We start from the raw sequence: 24,245 nt of genomic DNA on the forward strand, positions 1-24,245 counted from the left end.
GGGACCGTGTAGAGGGAGTTTTACTCTCTATCTAACCCCATGCTGTACCTGTCCTGGGAATGTTTGATAGGGACAACGTAGACGGAGCTTTACACTGTATCTTACCCGTTGCTGCATCTGTCCTGGGAGTGTTTAATGGGGACAGTGTAGAGGGATCTTTACTCTGGATCTAACCCCATGTTGCACATGTCCTGGGAGTGTTTAAAGGGGACAGTGTAGAGGGAGCTTAACTCTGTATCTAACCCCATGCTGTACCTGTCCTGGGAGTGTTTGATGGGGACAGTCTAGAGGGAGCTTTCCTCTGTATCTAATTGTTTTGGACCTGCTTGGGAGTGTAGTGTTTGATGGGGACAGTGTAGAGGGAGCTCTACTCTGTATCTAACCCTGTGCTGTACCTGCCATGTGCATGTTTGATGGGGACAGTGTGAAGGGAGCTTTACTCTGTATCGAACCCTCTGCTGTACATGCCTTGTGCGTGCTTGTTGGGGACAGTGTAGAGGGAGCTGTACTCTGTATCTAACCCCATGCTGTACATGTCCTGGGAGTGTTTAAAGGGGACAGTGTAGAGGGAGCTTTATTCTGTATCTAACCCCATGCTGTAGCTGTCCTGGGAGTGTTTGATGGGGACAACGTAGACGGAGCTTTACTCTGTATCTCACCCCGTGCTGCATCTGTCCTGGGAGTGTTTAATGGGGACAGTGTAGAGGGAGTTTTACTCCGTGTCTAACCCTGTGCTATACCTGCCCTGGGAGTGTTTGATAGGGACAGCATAGAGGGAGCTTTGCTCTGTATCTAACCCCATGCTGTACATGTCCTGGGAGTGTTTAAAGGGGACAGTGTAGAGGGAGCTTTGTTCTGTATCTAACCCCATGCTGTAGCTGTCCTGGGAGTGTTTGATGGGGACAGTGTAGAGGGAGCTTTACTCTGTATCTAACCTCATGCTGTACTTGTCCTGGGAATGTTTGATGGGGACAGTGCAGAAGGAGCTTAACTCTGTATCTAACCCCGTGCTGTACCTGTCCTGGGAGTGTTTGATGGGGACAGTGTAGAGGGAGCTTTACTCTGTATCTAACCCCGCGCTGTACCTGTCCTGGGAACGTTTGATGGGTTCAGTGTAGAGGGAGCTTTACTCTGTATCTAACCCCATGCAGTACCTGTCCTGGGAGTGTTTGATGGGGACAGTGTAGAGGGAGCTTTACTCTGTATCTAACACCGTGCTGTTCCTGTACTGGGAGTGTATGATGGGGACAGTGTAGTGGGAGCTTTACTCTGTATCTAACCCCGTGCTGTACCTGTCCTGGGAGTGATTGATGGGGACAGTGGTGAGGTAACTTTCCTCTGAATCTCACTCTGTTTTGGACCTGCTTGGGAGTGTAGTGTTTGATGGGGACCGTATAAAGGGAGTTTTACTCTCTATCTAATCCCATGCTGTACCTGTCCTGGGAATGTTTGATAGGGACAACGTAGACGGAGCTTTACACTGTATCTTACCCGTTGCTGCATCTGTCCTGGGAGTGTTTAATGGGGACAGTGTAGAGGGATCTTTACTCTGTATCTAACCCCATGTTGCACATGTCCTGGGAGTGTTTAAAGGGGACAGTGTAGAGGGAGCTTTACTCTGTATCTAACCCCATGCTGCAGCTGTCCTGGGAATGTTCGATGGGGACAGTGCAGAAGGAGCTTAACTCTGTATCTAACCCCGTGCTGTACCTGTCCTGGGAGTGTTTGATGGGGACAGTCTAGAGGGAGCTTTATTCTGTATCTAACCCCATGCTGTAGCTGTCCTGGGAGTGTTTGATGGGGACAACGTAGACGGAGCTTTACACTGTATCTCACCCCGTGCTGCATCTGTCCTGGGAGTGTTTGATGGGGACAGTGTAGAGGGAGCTTTACTCTGTATCTAACACCGTGCTGTTCCTGTACTGGGAGTGTATGATGGGGACAGTGTAGTGGGAGCTTTACTCTGTATCTAACCCCGTGCTGTACCTGTCCTGGGAGTGATTGATGGGGATAGTGTTGAGGTAACTTTCCTCTGAATCTAACTCTGTTTTGGACCTGCTTGGGAGTGTAGTGTTTGATGGGGACCGTGTAGAGGGAGTTTTACTCTCTATCTAACCCCATGCTGTACCTGTCCTCGGAATGTTTGATAGGGACAACGTAGACGGAGCTTTACTCTGTATCTAACCCCGTACTGCATCTGTCCTGGGAGTGTTTAATGTGGACAGTGTAGAGGGAGCTTTACTCCGTATCTAACCCTGTGCTATACCTGCCCTGGGAGTGTTTGATAGGGACAGCGTACAGGGAGCTTTACTCTGTATCTAACCCCTTGCTGTATCTGTCCTGGGAGTGTTTGATAGTGACAGCATAGAGGGAGCTTTGCTCTGTATCTAACCCCATGCTGCACATGTCCTGGGAGTGTTTAAAGGGGACAGTGTAGAGGGAGCTTTACTCTGTATCTAACCCCATGCTGTAGCTGTCCTGGGAGTGTTTGATGGGGACAGTGTAGAGGGAGCTTTACTCTGTATCTAACCCCATGCTGTACTTGTCCTGGGAATGTTTGATGGGGACAGTGCAGAATGAGCTTTACTCTGTATCTAACCCCGTGCTGTATCTGTCCTGGGAGTGTTTGATGGGGACAGTGTAGAGGGAGCTTTACTCTGAATCTAATTGTTTTGGACCTGCTTGGGAGTGTAGTGTTTGATGGGGACAGTGTCGAGGGAGCTCTACTCTGTATCTAACCCTGTGCTGTACATGCCTTGTGCGTGCTTGTTGTGGACAGTGTAGAGGGAGCTGTACTCTGTATCTAACCCCGTGCTGTACCTGTCCTGGAAGTGTTTGATGGGCACAGTGTAGAGGGAGCGTTACTCTGTGTCTATCCCCGTGCTGATCCTGTCCTGGGAGTGTTTGATGGGGACAGTGTAGAGGGAACTTTACTCTGTATCTAACCCCGCGCTGTACCTGTCCTGGGAGTGTTTGATGGGGACAGTGTCGAGGGAGCTCTACTCTGTATCTAAACCTGTTCTGTACCTCCCATGTGCATGTTTGATGGGGACAGTGTGAAGGGAGCTTTACTGTGTATCTAACCCTCTGCTGTACATGCCTTGTGCGTGCTTGTTGGGGACAGTGTTGAGGGAGCTGTACTCTGTATCTAACCCCGTGCTGTACCTGTCCTGGGATTGTTTGATGGGGACAGTGTAGAGGGAGCGTTACTCTGTATCTAACACCGTGCTGTTCCTGTCCTGGCAGTGTATGATGGGGACAGTGTAGTGGGAGCTTTACTCTGTATCTAACCCCGTGCTGTACCTGTCCTGGGAGTGATTGATGGGGACAGTGTTGAGGTAACTTTCCTCTGAATCTAACTCTGTTTTGGACCTGCTTGGGAGTGTAGTGTTTGATGGGGACCGTGTAGAGGGAGTTTTACTCTCTATCTGACCCCATGCTGTACCTGTCCTGGGAATGTTTGATAGGGACAACGTAGACGGAGCTTTACTCTGTATCAAACCCCGTACTGCATCTGTCCTGGGAGTGTTTAATGTGGACAGTGTAGAGGGAGCTTTACTCCGTATCTAACCCTGTGCTATACCTGCCCTGGGAGTGTTTGATAGGGACAGCGTACAGGGAGTTTTACTCTGTATCTAACCCCTTGCTGTATCTGTCCTGGGAGTGTTTGATAGTGACAGCATAGAGGGAGCTTTGCTCTGTATCTAACCCCATGCTGCACATGTCCTGGGAGTGTTTAAAGGGGACAGTGTAGAGGGAGCTTTACTCTGTATCTAACCCCATGCTGTAGCTGTCCTGGGAGTGTTTGATGGGGACAGTGTAGAGGGAGCTTTACTCTGTATCTAACCCCATGCTGTACTTGTCCTGGGAATCTTTGATGGGGACAGTGCAGAATGAGCTTTACTCTGTATCTAACCCCGTGCTGTATCTGTCCTGGGAGTGTTTGATGGGGACAGTGTAGAGGGAGCTTTACTCTGAATCTAATTGTTTTGGACCTGCTTGGGAGTGTAGTGTTTGATGGGGACAGTGTCGAGGGAGCTCTACTCTGTATCTAACCCTGTGCTGTACATGCCTTGTGCGTGCTTGTTGTGGACAGTGTAGAGGGAGCTGTACTCTGTATCTAACCCCGTGCTGTACCTGTCCTGGAAGTGTTTGATGGGCACAGTGTAGAGGGAGCGTTACTCTGTGTCTATCCCCGTGCTGTTCCTGTCCTGGGAGTGTTTGATGGGGACAGTGTAGAGGGAACTTTACTCTGTATCTAACCCCGCGCTGTACCTGTCCTGGGAGTGTTTGATGGGGACAGTGTCGAGGGAGCTCTACTCTGTATCTAACCCTGTTCTGTACCTCCCATGTGCATGTTTGATGGGGACAGTGTGAAGGGAGCTTTACTGTGTATCTAACCCTCTGCTGTACATGCCTTGTGCGTGCTTGTTGGGGACAGTGTTGAGGGAGCTGTACTCTGTGTCTAACCCCGTGCTGTACCTGTCCTGGGATTGTTTGATGGGGACAGTGTAGAGGGAGCGTTACTCTGTATCTAACACCGTGCTGTTCCTGTCCTGGCAGTGTATGATGGGGACAGTGTAGTGGGAGCTTTACTCTGTATCTAACCCCGTGCTGTACCTGTCCTGGGAGTGATTGATGGGGACAGTGTTGAGGTAACTTTCCTCTGAATCTAACTCTGTTTTGGACCTGCTTGGGAGTGTAGTGTTTGATGGGGACCGTGTAGAGGGAGTTTTACTCTCTATCTAACCCCATGCTGTACCTGTCCTGGGAATGTTTGATAGGGACAACGTAGACGGAGCTTTACTCTGTATCTAACCCCATGCTGTACCTGCCCTGGGAATGTTTGATAGGGACAACTTAGAGGGAGCTTTACTCCGTATCTAACCCTGTGCTATACCTGCCCTGGGAGTGTTTGATAGGGCAGCGTACAGGGAGCTTTATTCTGTAGCTAACCCCTTGCTGTATCTGTCCTGGGAGTGTTTGATAGGGACAGCAGAGAGGGAGATTAACTCTGTATCTAACCCCATGCTGTACATGTCCTGGGAGTGTTTAAAGGGGACAGTGTAGAGGGAGCTTTACTCTGTATCTCACCCCATGCTGTAGCTGTCCTGGGAATATTTGATGGGGACAGTGTAGAGGGAGCTTTACTCTGTATCTAACCCCACGCTGTACCTGTCCTGGGAATGTTTGATGGGGACAGTGTAGAGGGAGCTTTACTCTGTATCTAACCCCGTGCTGTACCTGTCCTGGGAGTGTTTGATGGGTTCAGTGTAGAGGGAGCTTTACTCTGTATCTAACCCCGTGCTGTACCTGCCCTGGGAGTGTTTGATGGGGACAGTGTAGAGGGAGCTTTACTCTGTATCTAACCCTCTGCTGGGCATGCCTTGTGCGTGCTTGTTGGGGACAGTGTAGAGGGAGCTTTACTCTGTATCTAACCCCATGCTGTACTTGTCCTGGGAATGTTTGATGGGGACAGTGCAGAATGAGCTTTACTCTGTATCTAACCCCGTGCTGTATCTGTCCTGGGAGTGTTTGATGGGGACAGTGTAGAGGGAGCTTTACTCTGAATCTAATTGTTTTGGACCTGCTTGGGAGTGTAGTGTTTGATGGGGACAGTGTCGAGGGAGCTCTACTCTGTATCTAACCCTGTGCTGTACATGCCTTGTGCGTGCTTGTTGTGGACAGTGTAGAGGGAGCTGTACTCTGTATCTAACCCCGTGCTGTACCTGTCCTGGAAGTGTTTGATGGGCACAGTGTAGAGGGAGCGTTACTCTGTGTCTATCCCCGTGCTGATCCTGTCCTGGGAGTGTTTGATGGGGACAGTGTAGAGGGAACTTTACTCTGTATCTAACCCCGCGCTGTACCTGTCCTGGGAGTGTTTGATGGGGACAGTGTCGAGGGAGCTCTACTCTGTATCTAACCCTGTTCTGTACCTCCCATGTGCATGTTTGATGGGGACAGTGTGAAGGGAGCTTTACTGTGTATCTAACCCTCTGCTGTACATGCCTTGTGCGTGCTTGTTGGGGACAGTGTAGAGGGAACTTTACTCTGTATCTAACCCCGCGCTGTACCTGTCCTGGGAGTGTTTGATGGGGACAGTGTCGAGGGAGCTCTACTCTGTATCTAAACCTGTTCTGTACCTCCCATGTGCATGTTTGATGGGGACAGTGTGAAGGGAGCTTTACTGTGTATCTAACCCTCTGCTGTACATGCCTTGTGCGTGCTTGTTGGGGACAGTGTTGAGGGAGCTGTACTCTGTATCTAACCCCGTGCTGTACCTGTCCTGGGATTGTTTGATGGGGACAGTGTAGAGGGAGCGTTACTCTGTATCTAACACCGTGCTGTTCCTGTCCTGGCAGTGTATGATGGGGACAGTGTAGTGGGAGCTTTACTCTGTATCTAACCCCGTGCTGTACCTGTCCTGGGAGTGATTGATGGGGACAGTGTTGAGGTAACTTTCCTCTGAATCTAACTCTGTTTTGGACCTGCTTGGGAGTGTAGTGTTTGATGGGGACCGTGTAGAGGGAGTTTTACTCTCTATCTGATCCCATGCTGTACCTGTCCTGGGAATGTTTGATAGGGACAACGTAGACGGAGCTTTACTCTGTATCAAACCCCGTACTGCATCTGTCCTGGGAGTGTTTAATGTGGACAGTGTAGAGGGAGCTTTACTCCGTATCTAACCCTGTGCTATACCTGCCCTGGGAGTGTTTGATAGGGACAGCGTACAGAGAGCTTTACTCTGTATCTAACCCCTTGCTGTATCTGTCCTGGGAGTGTTTGATAGTGACAGCATAGAGGGAGCTTTGCTCTGTATCTAACCCCATGCTGCACATGTCCTGGGAGTGTTTAAAGGGGACAGTGTAGAGGGAGCTTTACTCTGTATCTAACCCCATGCTGTAGCTGTCCTGGGAGTGTTTGATGGGGACAGTGTAGAGGGAGCTTTACTCTGTATCTAACCCCATGCTGTACTTGTCCTGGGAATCTTTGATGGGGACAGTGCAGAATGAGCTTTACTCTGTATTTAACCCCGTGCTGTATCTGTCCTGGGAGTGTTTGATGGGGACAGTGTAGAGGGAGCTTTACTCTGAATCTAATTGTTTTGGACCTGCTTGGGAGTGTAGTGTTTGATGGGGACAGTGTCGAGGGAGCTCTACTCTGTATCTAACCCTGTGCTGTACATGCCTTGTGCGTGCTTGTTGTGGACAGTGTAGAGGGAGCTGTACTCTGTATCTAACCCCGTGCTGTACCTGTCCTGGAAGTGTTTGATGGGCACAGTGTAGAGGGAGCGTTACTCTGTGTCTATCCCCGTGCTGTTCCTGTCCTGGGAGTGTTTGATGGGGACAGTGTAGAGGGAACTTTACTCTGTATCTAACCCCGCGCTGTACCTGTCCTGGGAGTGTTTGATGGGGACAGTGTCGAGGGAGCTCTACTCTGTATCTAACCCTGTTCTGTACCTCCCATGTGCATGTTTGATGGGGACAGTGTGAAGGGAGCTTTACTGTGTATCTAACCCTCTGCTGTACATGCCTTGTGCGTGCTTGTTGGGGACAGTGTTGAGGGAGCTGTACTCTGTATCTAACCCCGTGCTGTACCTGTCCTGGGATTGTTTGATGGGGACAGTGTAGAGGGAGCGTTACTCTGTATCTAACACCGTGCTGTTCCTGTCCTGGCAGTGTATGATGGGGACAGTGTAGTGGGAGCTTTACTCTGTATCTAACCCCGTGCTGTACCTGTCCTGGGAGTGATTGATGGGGACAGTGTTGAGGTAACTTTCCTCTGAATCTAACTCTGTTTTGGACCTGCTTGGGAGTGTAGTGTTTGATGGGGACCGTGTAGAGGGAGTTTTACTCTCTATCTAACCCCATGCTGTACCTGTCCTGGGAATGTTTGATAGGGACAACGTAGACGGAGCTTTACTCTGTATCTAACCCCATGCTGTACCTGCCCTGGGAATGTTTGATAGGGACAACTTAGAGGGAGCTTTACTCCGTATCTAACCCTGTGCTATACCTGCCCTGGGAGTGTTTGATAGGGCAGCGTACAGGGAGCTTTATTCTGTAGCTAACCCCTTGCTGTATCTGTCCTGGGAGTGTTTGATAGGGACAGCAGAGAGGGAGATTAACTCTGTATCTAACCCCATGCTGTACATGTCCTGGGAGTGTTTAAAGGGGACAGTGTAGAGGGAGCTTTACTCTGTATCTAACCCCATGCTGTAGCTGTCCTGGGAATATTTGATGGGGACAGTGTAGAGGGAGCTTTACTCTGTATCTAACCCCACGCTGTACCTGTCCTGGGAATGTTTGATGGGGACAGTGTAGAGGGAGCTTTACTCTGTATCTAACCCCGTGCTGTACCTGTCCTGGGAGTGTTTGATGGGTTCAGTGTAGAGGGAGCTTTACTCTGTATCTAACCCCGTGCTGTACCTGCCCTGGGAGTGTTTGATGGGGACAGTGTAGAGGGAGCTTTACTCTGTATCTAACCCTCTGCTGGGCATGCCTTGTGCGTGCTTGTTGGGGACAGTGTAGAGGGAGCTGTACTCTGTATCTAACCTCTTTCTGTACCTGTCCTGGGAGTGTTTGATGGGGACTGTGTAGAGGGAGCATTACTCTGTAGGGGACAGTGCAGGGGGAGCTTTACTCTGTATCAAACCCCGTGCTGTACCTGTCCTGGGAGTGTTTGATGGGGACAGTGTAGAGGGAGCTTTACTCTGCATCAAACCCCATACTGTACCTGTCCTGGGAATGTTTGATGGGGACAGTGTAGAGGGAGCTTTACTCTGTATCTAACACCGCACTCTACCTGTCCTGGGAATGTTTGATGGAGACAGTGTAGAGGGAGCTTTACTCTGTATCACACTCCATGCAGTATCTTTCCTTGGAGTGTTTGATGGGGACAGTGTAGAGGGAGCTTTACTCTGTATCTAACACCGTGCTGTACCTGTCCTGGGAGTGTATAATGGGGACAGTGTCGAGGGAGCTTTACTCTGTATCTAACCCCGTGCTGTACCTGTCCTGGGAGTGTTTGAACGGGGCTGCGTAGAGGGAGCTTTACTCTGTATCTAACCCTCTGCTGGACATACCTTGTGCGTGCTTGTTGGGGACAATGTTGAGGTAACTTTACTCTGAATCTAATTGTTTTGGACCTGCTTGGGAGTGTAGAGTTTGATGGGGACCAGTGTAGAGGGAGCTTTACTCTGTATCTAACCCCGTGCTGCATCTGTGTTGAATCCCAAATTTCTTTCTCCGTCAGTCTGGCCTCAATAAAAGTCGAGATGGATTTGCAAGTAAAAAGAAGCTATTTTATTCAGCTTGCAAGCTACCTAGTCCACAGTGATACAGATAACATGTTGCTTTCTGCAGCCCCGGGAACTAAGTGAAGGTCCCAGACAAAGAGATCAGTACTCATACATTCAAATGGCATCAAGTTTCACATACTCGACACCCATAGGTCATCCTATGTCCCTCCTGACTTGTTTGATCTATTCTGATTGGCTCACTTCCAATCCCTTTCTCCGGCCCCTATCAATGCAGCATCACTCTCATAGACACACCTCTTCCTGCTTTTTCCATGCGGTCTAAAATCCTTTGTCTCTACTTGCCAGAATCAAAGTGGCTTATTTCTACATTACATTAACTAATATCTCGAAAGTAACTATTTTATATCACATTCGTCATCTGTCCTGGGAGTGTTTGTTGGGTCAGTGTAGAGGGAGTCTTACTCTGTATCGAACCCCATGATGTACCTGTCCTTGGAGTGTTTAATGGGGACAGTGTAGAGGGAGCTTTACTCCATATCTAACCCTGTGCTATACCTGCCCTGGGAGTGTTTGATAGGGACAGCGTACAGGGAGCTTTACTCTGTATCTAACCCTATGCTGTACAGGTCCTGGGAGTGTTTAAAGGGGACAGTGTAGAGGGAGCTTTACTCTGTATCTAACCCTGTGCTGTACCTGTCCTGGGAGTGTTTGATGGGTTCAGTTTAGAGGGAGCTTTACTCTGTATCTAACCCCGTGCTGTACCTGTCCTGGGAGTGTTTGATGGGGACAGTGTAGAGGGAGCTTTACTCTGTATCTAACCCCGTGCTGTACCTGTCCTGGGAATGTTTGATGGGGACAGTGTAGTGGGAGCTTTACTCTGTATCTAACCCCGTGCTGTACCTGTCCTGGGAGTGATTGATGGGGACAGTGGTGAGGTAACTTTCCTCTGAATCTCACTCTGTTTTGGACCTGCTTGGGAGTGTAGTGTTTGATGGGGACCGTGTAGAGGGAGTTTTACTCTCTATCTAATCCCATGCTGTACCTGTCCTGGGAATGTTTGATAGGGACAACGTAGACGGAGCTTTACACTGTATCTTACCCGTTGCTGCATCTGTCCTGGGAGTGTTTAATGGGGACAGTGTAGAGGGATCTTTACTCCGTATCTAACCCCATGTTGCACATGTCCTGGGAGTGTTTAAAGGGGACAGTGTAGAGGGAGCTTTACTCTGTATCTAACCCCATGCTGCAGCTGTCCTGGGAATGTTCGATGGGGACAGTGCAGAAGGAGCTTAACTCTGTATCTAACCCCGTGCTGTACCTGTCCTGGGAGTGTTTGATGGGGACAGTCTAGAGGGAGCTTTCCTCTGTATCTAATTGTTTTGGACCTGCTTGGGAGTGTAGTGTTTGATGGGGACAGTGTAGAGGGAGCTCTACTCTGGATCTAACCCTGTGCTGTACCTGCCATGTGCATGTTTGATGGGGACAGTGTGAAGGGAGCTTTACTCTGTATCTAACCCTCTGCTGTACATGCCTTGTGCGTGCTTGTTGGGGACAGCGTAGAGGGAGCTGTACTCTGTATCTAACCCCATGCTGTACATGTCCTGGGAGTGTTTAAAGGGGACAGTGTAGAGGGAGCTTTATTCTGTATCTAACCCCATGCTGTAGCTGTCCTGGGAGTGTTTGATGGGGACAACGTAGACGGAGCTTTACACTGTATCTCACCCCGTGCTGCATCTGTCCTGGGAGTGTTTGATGGCGACAGTGTAGAGGGAGCTTTACTCTGTATCTAACACCGTGCTGTTCCTGTACTGGGAGTGTATGATGGGGACAGTGTAGTGGGAGCTTTACTCTGTATCTAACCCCGTGCTGTACCTGTCCTGGGAGTGATTGATGGGGATAGTGTTGAGGTAACTTTCCTCTGAATCTAACTCTGTTTTGGACCTGCTTGGGAGTGTAGTGTTTGATGGGGACCGTGTAGAGGGAGTTTTACTCTCTATCTGACCCCATGCTGTACCTGTCCTGGGAATGTTTGATAGGGACAACGTAGACGGAGCTTTACTCTGTATCAAACCCCGTACTGCATCTGTCCTGGGAGTGTTTAATGTGGACAGTGTAGAGGGAGCTTTACTCCGTATCTAACCCTGTGCTATACCTGCCCTGGGAGTGTTTGATAGGGACAGCGTACAGGGAGCTTTACTCTGTATCTAACCCCTTGCTGTATCTGTCCTGGGAGTGTTTGATAGTGACAGCATAGAGGGAGCTTTGCTCTGTATCTAACCCCATGCTGCACATGTCCTGGGAGTGTTTAAAGGGGACAGTGTAGAGGGAGCTTTACTCTGTATCTAACCCAATGCTGTAGCTGTCCTGGGAGTGTTTGATGGGGACAGTGTAGAGGGAGCTTTACTCTGTATCTAACCCCATGCTGTACTTGTCCTGGGAATGTTTGATGGGGACAGTGCAGAATGAGCTTTACTCTGTATCTAACCCCGTGCTGTATCTGTCCTGGGAGTGTTTGATGGGGACAGTGTAGAGGGAGCTTTACTCTGAATCTAATTGTTTTGGACCTGCTTGGGAGTGTAGTGTTTGATGGGGACAGTGTCGAGGGAGCTCTACTCTGTATCTAACCCTGTGCTGTACATGCCTTGTGCGTGCTTGTTGTGGACAGTGTAGAGGGAGCGGTACTCTGTATCTAACCCCGTGCTGTACCTGTCCTGGAAGTGTTTGATGGGCACAGTGTAGAGGGAGCGTTACTCTGTGTCTATCCCCGTGCTGTTCCTGTCCTGGGAGTGTTTGATGGGGACAGTGTAGAGGGAACTTTACTCTGTATCTAACCCCGCGCTGTACCTGTCCTGGGAGTGTTTGATGGGGACAGTGTCGAGGGAGCTCTACTCTGTATCTAACCCTGTTCTGTACCTCCCATGTGCATGTTTGATGGGGACAGTGTGAAGGGAGCTTTACTGTGTATCTAACCCTCTGCTGTACATGCCTTGTGCGTGCTTGTTGGGGACAGTGTTGAGGGAGCTGTACTCTGTATCTAACCCCGTGCTGTACCTGTCCTGGGATTGTTTGATGGGGACAGTGTAGAGGGAGCGTTACTCTGTATCTAACACCGTGCTGTTCCTGTCCTGGCAGTGTATGATGGGGACAGTGTAGTGGGAGCTTTACTCTGTATCTAACCCCGTGCTGTACCTGTCCTGGGAGTGATTGATGGGGACAGTGTTGAGGTAACTTTCCTCTGAATCTAACTCTGTTTTGGACCTGCTTGGGAGTGTAGTGTTTGATGGGGACCGTGTAGAGGGAGTTTTACTCTCTATCTGACCCCATGCTGTACCTGTCCTGGGAATGTTTGATAGGGACAACGTAGACGGAGCTTTACTCTGTATCAAACCCCGTACTGCATCTGTCCTGGGAGTGTTTAATGTGGACAGTGTAGAGGGAGCTTTACTCCGTATCTAACCCTGTGCTATACCTGCCCTGGGAGTGTTTGATAGGGACAGCGTACAGGGAGCTTTACTCTGTATCTAACCCCTTGCTGTATCTGTCCTGGGAGTGTTTGATAGTGACAGCATAGAGGGAGCTTTGCTCTGTATCTAACCCCATGCTGCACATGTCCTGGGAGTGTTTAAAGGGGACAGTGTAGAGGGAGCTTTACTCTGTATCTAACCCCATGCTGTAGCTGTCCTGGGAGTGTTTGATGGGGACAGTGTAGAGGGAGCTTTACTCTGTATCTAACCCCATGCTGTACTTGTCCTGGGAATGTTTGATGGGGACAGTGCAGAATGAGCTTTACTCTGTATCTAACCCCGTGCTGTATCTGTCCTGGGAGTGTTTGATGGGGACAGTGTAGAGTGAGCTTTACTCTGAATCTAATTGTTTTGGACCTGCTTGGGAGTGTAGTGTTTGATGGGGACAGTGTCGAGGGAGCTCTACTCTGTATCTAACCCTGTGCTGTACATGCCTTGTGCGTGCTTGTTGTGGACAGTGTAGAGGGAGCTTTACTCTGTATCTAACCCCGCGCTGTACCTGTCCTGGGAGTGTTTGATGGGGACAGTGTCGAGGGAGCTCTACTCTGTATCTAACCCTGTTCTGTACCTCCCATGTGCATGTTTGATGGGGACAGTGTGAAGGGAGCTTTACTGTGTATCTAACCCTCTGCTGTACATGCCTTGTGCGTGCTTGTTGGGGACAGTGTTGAGGGAGCTGTACTCTGTATCTAACCCCGTGCTGTACCTGTCCTGGGATTGTTTGATGGGGACAGTGTAGAGGGAGCGTTACTCTGTATCTAACACCGTGCTGTTCCTGTCCTGGCAGTGTATGATGGGGACAGTGTAGTGGGAGCTTTACTCTGTATCTAACCCCGTGCTGTACCTGTCCTGGGAGTGATTGATGGGGACAGTGTTGAGGTAACTTTCCTCTGAATCTAACTCTGTTTTGGACCTGCTTGGGAGTGTAGTGTTTGATGGGGACCGTGTAGAGGGAGTTTTACTCTCTATCTGACCCCATGCTGTACCTGTCCTGGGAATGTTTGATAGGGACAACGTAGACGGAGCTTTACTCTGTATCAAACCCCGTACTGCATCTGTCCTGGGAGTGTTTAATGTGGACAGTGTAGAGGGAGCTTTACTCCGTATCTAACCCTGTGCTATACCTGCCCTGGGAGTGTTTGATAGGGACAGCGTACAGGGAGCTTTACTCTGTATCTAACCCCTTGCTGTATCTGTCCTGGGAGTGTTTGAAGGTTGCTGCGTAGAGGGAGCTTTACTCTCTATCTAACCCCGTGCTGTACCTGTCCTGGGAGTGTTTGATGGGGACAGTGTAGAGGGAACTTTATTCTGTATCTAACCCCGTGCTGTCCCTGTCCTGCCTGAGATTGTTTGATGGGGACAGTATAGAGGGAGCTTTACGCTGTATCTGACCCCGTGCTGTACCTGTCCTGGGAGTGTTTGATGGGGACAGTGCAAAGGGAGCTTTACTCTGTATCTAACCCCGTGCTGTACCTGCCCTGGGAGTGTTTGGTGGGGACAGTGTAGAGGGAGCTTTACTCTGTATCTAACCCCGTGCTGTACCTGTCCTGGGAGTGTTTGGTGGGGTCAGTGTAGAGGGAGCTGTACTCTGTATCTAACCCCGTGCTGTACCTGTCCTGGAAGTGTTTGATGGGCACAGTGTAGAGGGAGCGTTACTCTGTGTCTATCCCCGTGCTGTTCCTGTCCTGGGAGTGTTTGATGGGGACAGTGTAGAGGGAACTTTACTCTGTATCTAACCCCGCGCTGTACCTGTCCTGGGAGTGTTTGATGGGGACAGTGTCGAGGGAGCTCTACTCTGTATCTAACCCTGTTCTGTACCTCCCATGTGCATGTTTGATGGGGACAGTGTGAAGGGAGCTTTACTGTGTATCTAACCCTCTGCTGTACATGCCTTGTGCGTGCTTGTTGGGGACAGTGTTGAGGGAGCTGTACTCTGTATCTAACCCCGTGCTGTACCTGTCCTGGGATTGTTTGATGGGGACAGTGTAGAGGGAGCGTTACTCTGTATCTAACACCGTGCTGTTCCTGTCCTGGCAGCGTATGATGGGGACAGTGTAGTGGGAGCTTTACTCTGTATCTAACCCCGTGCTGTACCTGTCCTGGGAGTGATTGATGGGGACAGTGTTGAGGTAACTTTCCTCTGAATCTAACTCTGTTTTGGACCTGCTTGGGAGTGTAGTGTTTGATGGGGACCGTGTAGAGGGAGTTTTACTCTCTATCTAACCCCATGCTGTACCTGTCCTGGGAATGTTTGATAGGGACAACGTAGACGGAGCTTTACTCTGTATCTAACCCCATGCTGTACCTGCCCTGGGAATGTTTGATAGGGACAACTTAGAGGGAGCTTTACTCCGTATCTAACCCTGTGCTATACCTGCCCTGGGAGTGTTTGATAGGGCAGCGTACAGGGAGCTTTATTCTGTAGCTAACCCCTTGCTGTATCTGTCCTGGGAGTGTTTGATAGGGACAGCAGAGAGGGAGATTAACTCTGTATCTAACCCCATGCTGTACATGTCCTGGGAGTGTTTAAAGGGGACAGTGTAGAGGGAGCTTTACTCTGTATCTAACCCCATGCTGTAGCTGTCCTGGGAATATTTGATGGGGACAGTGTAGAGGGAGCTTTACTCTGTATCTAACCCCGTGCTGTACCTGTCCTGGGAGTGTTTGATGGGTTCAGTGTAGAGGGAGCTTTACTCTGTATCTAACCCCGTGCTGTACCTGCCCTGGGAGTGTTTGATGGGGACAGTGTAGAGGGAGCTTTACTCTGTATCTAACCCTCTGCTGGGCATGCCTTGTGCGTGCTTGTTGGGGACAGTGTAGAGGGAGCTGTACTCTGTATCTAACCTCTTTCTGTACCTGTCCTGGGAGTGTTTGATGGGGACTGTGTAGAGGGAGCATTACTCTGTAGGGGACAGTGTAGAGGGAGCTTTACTCTGTATCTAACCCCGTGCTGTACCTGTCCTGGGAGTGTTTGAGCGGGGCTGCGTAGAGGGAGCTTTACTCTGTATCAAACCCCGTGCTGTACCTGTCCTGGGAATGTTTGATGGGGACAGTGTAGAGGGAGCTTTACTCTGTATCTAACACCGCACTCTACCTGTCCTGGGAATGTTTGATGGAGACAGTGTAGAGGGAGCTTTACTCTGTATCACACTCCATGCAGTATCTTTCCTGGGAGTGTTTGATGGGGACAGTGTAGAGGGAGCTTTACTCTGTATCTAACACCGTGCTGTACCTGTCCTGGGAGTGTATAATGGGGACAGTGTCGAGGGAGCTTTACTCTGTATCTAACCCCGTGCTGTACCTGTCCTGGGAGTGTTTGAACGGGGCTGCGTAGAGGGAGCTTTACTCTGTATCTAACCCTCTTCTGGACATACCTTGTGCGTGCTTGTTGGGGACAATGTTGAGGTAACTTTACTCTGAATCTAATTGTTTTGGACCTGCTTGGGAGTGTAGAGTTTGATGGGGACCAGTGTAGAGGGAGCTTTACTCTGTATCTAACCCCGTGCTGCATCTGTGTTGAATCCCAAATTTCTTTCTCCGTCAGTCTGGCCTCAATAAAAGTCGAGATGGATTTGCAAGTAAAAAGAAGCTATTTTATTCAGCTTGCAAGCTACCTAGTCCACAGTGATACAGATAACATGTTGCTTTCTGCAGCCCCGGGAACTAAGTGAAGGTCCCAGACAAAGAGATCAGTACTCATACATTCAAATGGCATCAAGTTTCACATACTCGACACCCATAGGTCATCCTATGTCCCTCCTGACTTGTTTGATCTATTCTGATTGGCTCACTTCCAATCCCTTTCTCCGGCCCCTATCAATGCAGCATCACTCTCATAGACACACCTCTTCCTGCTTTTTCCATGCGGTCTAAAATCCTTTGTCTCTACTTGCCAGAATCAAAGTGGCTTATTTCTACATTACATTAACTAATATCTCGAAAGTAACTATTTTATATCACATTCGTCATCTGTCCTGGGAGTGTTTGTTGGGTCAGTGTAGAGGGAGTCTTACTCTGTATCTAACCCCATGATGTACCTGTCCTTGGAGTGTTTAATGGGGACAGTGTAGAGGGAGCTTTACTCCATATCTAACCCTGTGCTATACCTGCCCTGGGAGTGTTTGATAGGGACAGCGTACAGGGAGCTTTACTCTGTATCTCACCCTATGCTGTACAGGTCCTGGGAGTGTTTAAAGGGGACAGTGTAGAGGGAGCTTTACTCTGTATCTAACCCTGTGCTGTACCTGTCCTGGGAGTGTTTGATGGGTTCAGTGTAGAGGGAGCTTTACTCTGTATCTAACCCCGTGCTGTACCTGTCCTGGGAGTGTTTGATGGGGACAGTGTAGAGGGAGCTTTACTCTGTATCTAACCCCGTGCTGTACCTGTCCTGGGAATGTTTGATGGGGACAGTGTAGAGGGAGCTTCACTCTGTATCTAACCCCCTGCTGGACATGCCTTGTGCGAGCTTGTTGGGGACAGTGTTGAGGTAACTTTACTCTGAATCTAATTGTTTTGGATCTGCTTGGGAGTGTAGTGTTTGATGGGGACAGTGTAGAGGGAGCTGACTCTGTATCTAACCCCGTGCTGTACCTGTCCTGGGAGTGTTTGAGTGGGGCTGAGTAGAGGGAGCTTTATCTCTATCTAACCCCATGCTGTACCTGTCCTGGGAGTGTTTGATGGGGACAGTGTAGAGGGAGCTTTACTCTGCATCTAACCCCATACTGTACCTGTCCTGGGAATGTTTAATGGGGACAGTGTAGAGGGAGCTTTACTCTGTATCTAACCCCGTGCTGTACCTGTCCTGGGAGTGATTGATGGGGACAGCGTTGAGGTAACTTTACTCTGAATCTAACTCTATTTTGGACCTGCTTGGGACTGTAGTGTTTGATGGGGACAGTATAGAGGGAGTTTTACTCTCTATCTAACCCCATGCTGTACCTGTCCTGGGAATGTTTGATAGGGACAACGTAGAGGGAGCTTTACTCTGTATCTAACCCTGTGCTGTATCTGTCCTGGGAGTGTTTGATAGGGACAGCATAGAGGGAGCTTTGCTCTGTATCCAACCCCATGCTGTACATGTCCTGGGAGTGTTTAAAGGGGACAGTGTAGAAGGAGCTTTACTCTGTATCTAACCCCATGCTGTACTTGTCCTGGGAATGTTTGATGGGGACAGTGCAGAAGGAGCTTAACTCTGTATCTAACCCCGTGCTGTACCTGTCCTGGAAATGTTTGATGGGGACAGTGTAGAGGGAGCTTTACTCTGTATCTAACCCCGCACTGTACCTGTCCTGGGAATGTTTGATGGGGACTGTGTAGAGGGAGCTTTACTCTGTATCTAACACCGTGCTGTACCTGCCCTGGGAGTGTATGATGGGGACAGTGTAGAGGGAGCTTTACTCTGTATCTAACCCCGTGCTGTACCTGTCCTGGGAGTGTTTGAACAGGGCTGCGTAGAGGGAGCTTTACTGTGTATCTAACCCCGGGCTGTACCTGTCCAGGGAGTGTTTGAAGGTTGCTGCGTAGAGGGAGCTTTACTCTCTATCTAACCCCGTGCTGTACCTGTCCTGGGAGTGTTTGATGGGGACAGTGTAGAGGGAACTTTATTCTGTATCTAACCCCGTGCTGTCCCTGTCCTGCCTGAGATTGTTTGATGGGGACAGTATAGAGGGAGCTTTACGCTGTATCTGACCCCGTGCTGTACCTGTCCTGGGAGTGTTTGATGGGGACAGTGCAAAGGGAGCTTTACTCTGTATCTAACCCTGTGCTGTACCTGCCCTGGGAGTGTTTGGTGGGGACAGTGTAGAGGGAGCTTTACTCTGTATCTAACCCCGTGCTGTACCTGTCCTGGGAGTGTTTGGTGGGGTCAGTGTAGAGGGAGCTTTACTCTGTATCTAACCCCGTGCTGTACCTGTCCTGGGAGTGTTTGATGGGGACAGTGTAGAGGGAGCTTTACTCTGTATCTAAATCCGTGCTGTACCTGTCCTGGGAGTGTTTGATGGGGACAGTGTAGAGGGAGCTTTACTTTGTATCTAACCCCATGCTGTACCTGTCCTGGGAGTGTTTGATGGGGACAGTGTTGAGAGAGCTTTACTCTGTATCTAACGCCGTGCTGTACCTGTCCTGGGTGTGTGTGAACGGGGCTACTGTTGTGGGGGCATTTTGTTGTTCAAAATTGGCTTCTGCAATTCCTGGATAATTAATAGTGACTGCATTTCAAAAGTGCGTAACTCGGTGATCTGGGTCGATCGGACATTATGAAAGTGGCTCTATATCTGTGTGTGTGTAAGTTCTTCATGATACCCTCATCCACTAAGCTCTCACTGAGGGATGATGCACCACAAGTATTAAGTAAAGCAAACACGTCCCTCTTCTCAACTTAAATTCAGTGTTTTTCTAAGTTTTAAATTGTCAGTGGTCACTTTGCTGTGTCCAGGGGCGATGACGGGCAGTGTAGAAACACACTTGCTGCTCTTCCTTCCTTCGCTAGCTTTGTTCTCCTTGAAATCTAACTGTGATCTCCCCCCCGCCCCCCCCCCCTCTGTTCCCAGGATTCTTCATCCTCGGAGGAGTCTGCATCTCCTACGGGAGCGGCTCGTACGTCACTAACCTCTTCCTGCTGAGGAAGATGATGCTGCTGTCCGTGCCGACGGCCCTGGTGAGCGGCGTGATGGTGGCGGCGGTGGCCCTGTTCTGGCTGTGCGCCGTCTCCCTCTACATCGGGCGGCTGGAGGTGGAGATCATCCACGACGAAGAGTGTGAAGACTGCAAGTCAAAGGAGGACAAGAGCAAGTCGGACAAGTAACGAGGGCCGGGAAATGGGAAGGCAGCAGCTGGGAGTTCTGAACTGGGTCGTGCATGTGTAAAAATCGTGTATATATTTATTATGAGTGCACAGGATTTAAAGTTCTTCCATTGTAGCAATTGTCGGCACGTCAAACGTGCTTCTTGGCTGTACGATGCTTTGGGACATTAGATATCATGAAAGCGCTATATAAATACAAATTATTTCTTCTTAATCACGGGATTAAAGGACAAAACGGTAATTCGAAGAGCACATAGTGGGGTGTGGGTTCCTTTTTATTTTGTTTAAGTGGTGGTTGGAAAGGCCTGACTGGGGGCGGTGGGTAGCCTGAATCAGGCGTCACAGAGGAGCAGCTACTGGAACCAGAGGCTAAAAACAATCAAGATCAAGCTCGGATTTCTTTCTGTAATCATTATCCAGTGACCCCCCTCCCCTTCCTGCCTTTCTCCCAGTGTAACGCAGTGTGTTTAATGGATGAGGATTTGTACCCAGCTTGGCTGCTGGCCCCCACACATGGTTGAACAGCCCACAGCTGCTCCCCCGACTAGACTCCCGCGTGGGGAGTGCCTGTGCAGGGGCAGCAGGTGCTGGAGGGAGGCTGGGAGACTGTACCCGGAGTGTGTTTTAGCGCCTGCAGGGGAGGGTATCGGGAATGAGCGAAGCCCAGTTTGCGATGGACCGAATGCCCCCCCCCCCCACCCGCAATGTACCATTCAGCAGCCTTACTCCCTGTAGAAGTCGGTGAGCTTTAAATCGCTCGTTGCCCATTTCTGCCCTCTGCTTGTGCAGTCCTCTTTCTTAAGCTTTAGTGTGCTCAAGGCAACTTCCTACCTGGAGTTATTTATCGTCATTTCCTTGGGATTGTGAAAGCCTTGGAGCAAGGCTGTGGATGTTTGGACACTTTTAACGGGTGGGTTGTGTTCTTCTGCATTTCAAAACAAACAAATGAAATAAAATGGAGTTTGTAGAACGTCGAAGGTGTGCTTATTGAGTGAGGTCAGTAAGGGTGGCTCTTTCAGTTCTCACCAATACAGGGTAAGCTTGAGGTTGCTGCGACCCTAATAGGATTTGAGTTCAGTCTAAAGACAATCTTTCAGTTGCATGTAGGTGCAAAATCGATGGGCCAAACGGCCACCTTCTGCTCCTGTGCCTTATGGTCTCTTATGTGTTTAATTCATTGTGTGTTTTTAAAACGTTGTCCACGGGATGTGGGCCTCGCTGGCTGGGCCAGCATGCAGCGCCCATCCCGGAGGGCATTTAAGAGTCAACCACATTGCTGTGCTTCCGGTAGACCAGACCGGGATAAGGACGGCAGATTTAAGGGAAGAGGCAGGAAGGGTGGTGGCGAGTCTGGAACTCGCTGCCTGAAAGAGTGATGGGAGGCAGAGACCCTCATGACATTGAAGACGTATTTTGACATGCACTTGCGACCCCAGGGCGCACAAGGGATGGGCCAAGTGCTGGAAAGTAGGATTAGAATGGTCAGATGGTAGTTTTTGACTAGCGCAGACGCAATGGGCTGAAGGGCCTTTTCTGGTGCTTTAAGTCCCTCTGACAATTTCCTTCCCGAAAGGGGCGGGGAAAATGCATCCCCTAGCCGCTGTTCTCTGCTGGTTGTTGATGCTCTTTGCATTCCGCTTGAAGTGCTGCGAAGAACGTGGAAGAGCGCGTAACATTTATGAAATAAAGAACCAGACAAGCAGGAGGAGTGTTGTTAGTTTGTATTTTTTGTTTTTGAACCTTGATCAAATCAAGTTTTTTTTTTTTGTCTTTTTTTTTCCCAGTTTAATGCCAGTCTGCCCTCGCAGATCAGACTGGCAACATCAAATGTTTAACATTTATACAGTTTACTCGGGAGGGGGAAAGGTGAGGAGGGGGCGCAATGAAGTGCATCAGAAACCGCACCCTTTGACAAGTGCTTTAGAAACAGCTTACATCTTACGGACAAAGTACAGTGAGAAGCAACAATGAGCCAGTCGGTGTGGACGAAACAGGCCGGCCTTTTCGGTCTCCATCTCTCTCGCACAAGGTAACGTTTTCAGACAGACTATCCCCTTTTTCCAACCCCCCCCCCCCCCCAAAACCCCCATTCCACCCTGCCCACTAAAGTAAAAAGTCTTGGGTGTGTGTGGTGTTAAAATTCCAGTCGCATTTTCCATGGTCTAACTGCTCCTCAATATGCGATTAGGTAAAATACAATATACACCGCATTCCCCACATGTCTGATTTTACACGTTGCTGAGACAGGGTGGTGACATATATCAGTACGAATTGTACAGGGGGGGGGGGAGGGGGTTCCACTTTAACACCGCTTACATTTCTGTTCGGCATGAACTATTACAGAACTAAGGAGAGCAGATGGAGTTGAGACGCAGAGCATTGGGGTCTAATGGGGCTGAACGGCTGACACCCTTGTGTCCCTGAAGATCTAGGCTATGGCTTGGACACGATAAGCTCCCTTCCTTTACCCCCCCCCACCCCCCCCCAAAACTTAACCCCTAGCTAATGGCCGTCCCCAGACTATTTGACTGAAGGATGTCAAAGCCATGCACGATCCTATCCATGCCCCTGAGCTGTGCCCACAGAACAATCCATTGGGTTGTGCATTGTATATAGCCTTGATTTTACAGTATGTCCTGTGGCAGGATAGCGCATCATCACCAGTTCCCTCTCGTCCCCCTACCCCGCGACGCTGCTGCTGATCTGTGGCAACAGAACCTCGGTAACATTCCACTGATATTTCCTGTTCGCCAGTTCGTGCTGCAGTAGTTTAAGCCTGGAGGTTGGCAAAGGAATGTTGTCCAGCCCTTTCGCACAATCCCACGGCACTATTTTCAGCTCCCTCCCCTAACAGCGCTGTGGGTGTACCTACAACACACGGCCTGCAGCGGTTCGAGAAGGCCGCTCCGCTCTTCACGAGGCACCAAATTCTAAGGCCTGAAATCCCATGAATTAATAATTTTAAAAAAGAGCGGGGTACTCCTCCCCCGTGTCCTGGGAGGGGAGGGGGGAGGTGAATATTCATCCCTCAGGCAACATCACAATTCAGTTATCTGATCGTTACCAAATGCTGTTTGTGGGATCTTCCTGTGCACAGTTGTGGCTGCTGTGTTGCCTACATTCTAACAGCCATCACTCTTCCAAAAGTACTTCACGGGAAGTGACTTGGAATGTCCTGAGTGCAGGCAAAGTACAGCAGAGATGCATGTGTATCCTTGTTTGCTCATCAGTCCCTACATGGGAATCCCAAAATCTTTGGGATACAGATATGGGATCAATTTTTACTTGACTAATTCCCTGCACTCCTTCACCGTTGGTCACCTAACATGGCCTTGTTTGCAGTGCAGTGCTTTCCAGCCAATCACACTGCGAACTCTGCATTGCCTGATTCATAGAATCCCTGCAGTGCAGAAGGAGGCCATTCGGCCCATCGGGCCTGCACCGCCCTCCAAAAGAGAGCCCTACCTAGGCTTCCCCTACCCTATCCCCATGACCCCACTAACCTGCACGTCCTTGGACACTAAGGGATCTGCAGGTGGAGATATTCCCATGGATCTGCTGCCCTCATTCTTCTAAATGATAGCGGACATGGATTTGGAAGGTGCTGCCTAAGGAGCCTTGGTGAGTTACTGCAGGCTGCCACTGTGCGTCGGTAGTGGAGGGAGTGAGTGTTGAAGGGGCATCAATCAAGTGGGGTTGCTTTGTCCGGGATGGCGTTGAGCTTGTGTTGTTGGAGCTGCACTCATCCAGGCAAGTGGACATTATTCCATCACACTCCTGACTTGTACCTTGTAGATGGTGGAGAGGCTTTGGGGGGGGGGGGGGTTCAGGAGGTGAGTTACTCTCCGCAGATTCCCAGCCTCTGACCTGCTCTTGTGGTACGAATCATGAACAGATAGGCGAGAAAAAGAGCTTGGTTTTAAGTAGAGATGGGGGCTCGAGTAAGGAATGCCCGTGGTTTGGTTGTCAACAGCTGAGGAAAATTAACTGAGGAAAGGTTACTGATCGAGGTGTTAAGATTCAGAACAGAGGTAAAAAAGCCAACATAAGTGCACTTTACCTGAATGCTCGTAGTATTCGGAATAAGGTAAATGAGTTGATGGCGCAAATCATCGTGAATGACTATGATTTAGTGGCCATTACTGAAACATGGTTAAAAGATGGTCACGACTGGGAGTTAAATATCCGAGGGTATCAAACTATTCGGAAGGACAGAGTGGATGGTAAGGGAGGCGGTGTAGCTCTGTTATTTAAGGATGACATCCGGGCAATAGTAAGTGATGACATTGGTGCTATGGAGGATAAGGTTGAATCCATTTGGGTGGAAATCAGGAATAGTAAGGCGAAAAAGTCACTGATAGGAGTAGTCTATAGGCCACCAAATAGTAACATTATGGTGGGGCAGGCAATAAACAAAGAAATAACTGATGCATGTAGAAATGGTACAGCAGTTATCATGGGGGCTTTTAATCTACATGTCGATTGGTTTAACCAGGTCAGCCAAGGCAGCCTTGAGGAGGAGTTTATAGAGTGTATCCGCGATAGTTTCCCAGAACAGTATGTAATGGAACCTACGAGGGAACAAGCGGTCCTAGATCTGGTCCTGTGTAATGAGACAGGATTGATTCAGGATCTCATAGTTAGGGATCCTCTCGGA

The 24,245-nt window shown here is 49.6% G+C and overlaps 1 protein-coding gene and 1 pseudogene across 1 annotated transcript in view; one reads left to right on the forward strand and one right to left on the reverse strand.

The window, feature by feature from the left end:
• tmem160 (transmembrane protein 160) overlaps positions 1 to 20,558 on the forward strand; it is a 33,639-nt gene extending 13,081 nt beyond the window's left edge. The window contains exon 4 of the mRNA XM_072490123.1: positions 19,335 to 20,558. Coding sequence (XP_072346224.1) covers positions 19,335 to 19,588 — 254 coding nt within the window. The 3' untranslated portion in view covers positions 19,589 to 20,558. The remainder of the gene's footprint in view (positions 1 to 19,334) is intronic.
• The window catches only part of LOC140402381 (prolyl hydroxylase EGLN3-like), a 275,709-nt pseudogene that overhangs the window by 82,717 nt on the left and 168,747 nt on the right, over positions 1 to 24,245 (reverse strand).

Source organism: Scyliorhinus torazame, chromosome 25 (assembly GCF_047496885.1).
Source record: "Scyliorhinus torazame isolate Kashiwa2021f chromosome 25, sScyTor2.1, whole genome shotgun sequence".
Classification (NCBI taxonomy): domain Eukaryota; kingdom Metazoa; phylum Chordata; class Chondrichthyes; order Carcharhiniformes; family Scyliorhinidae; genus Scyliorhinus; species Scyliorhinus torazame.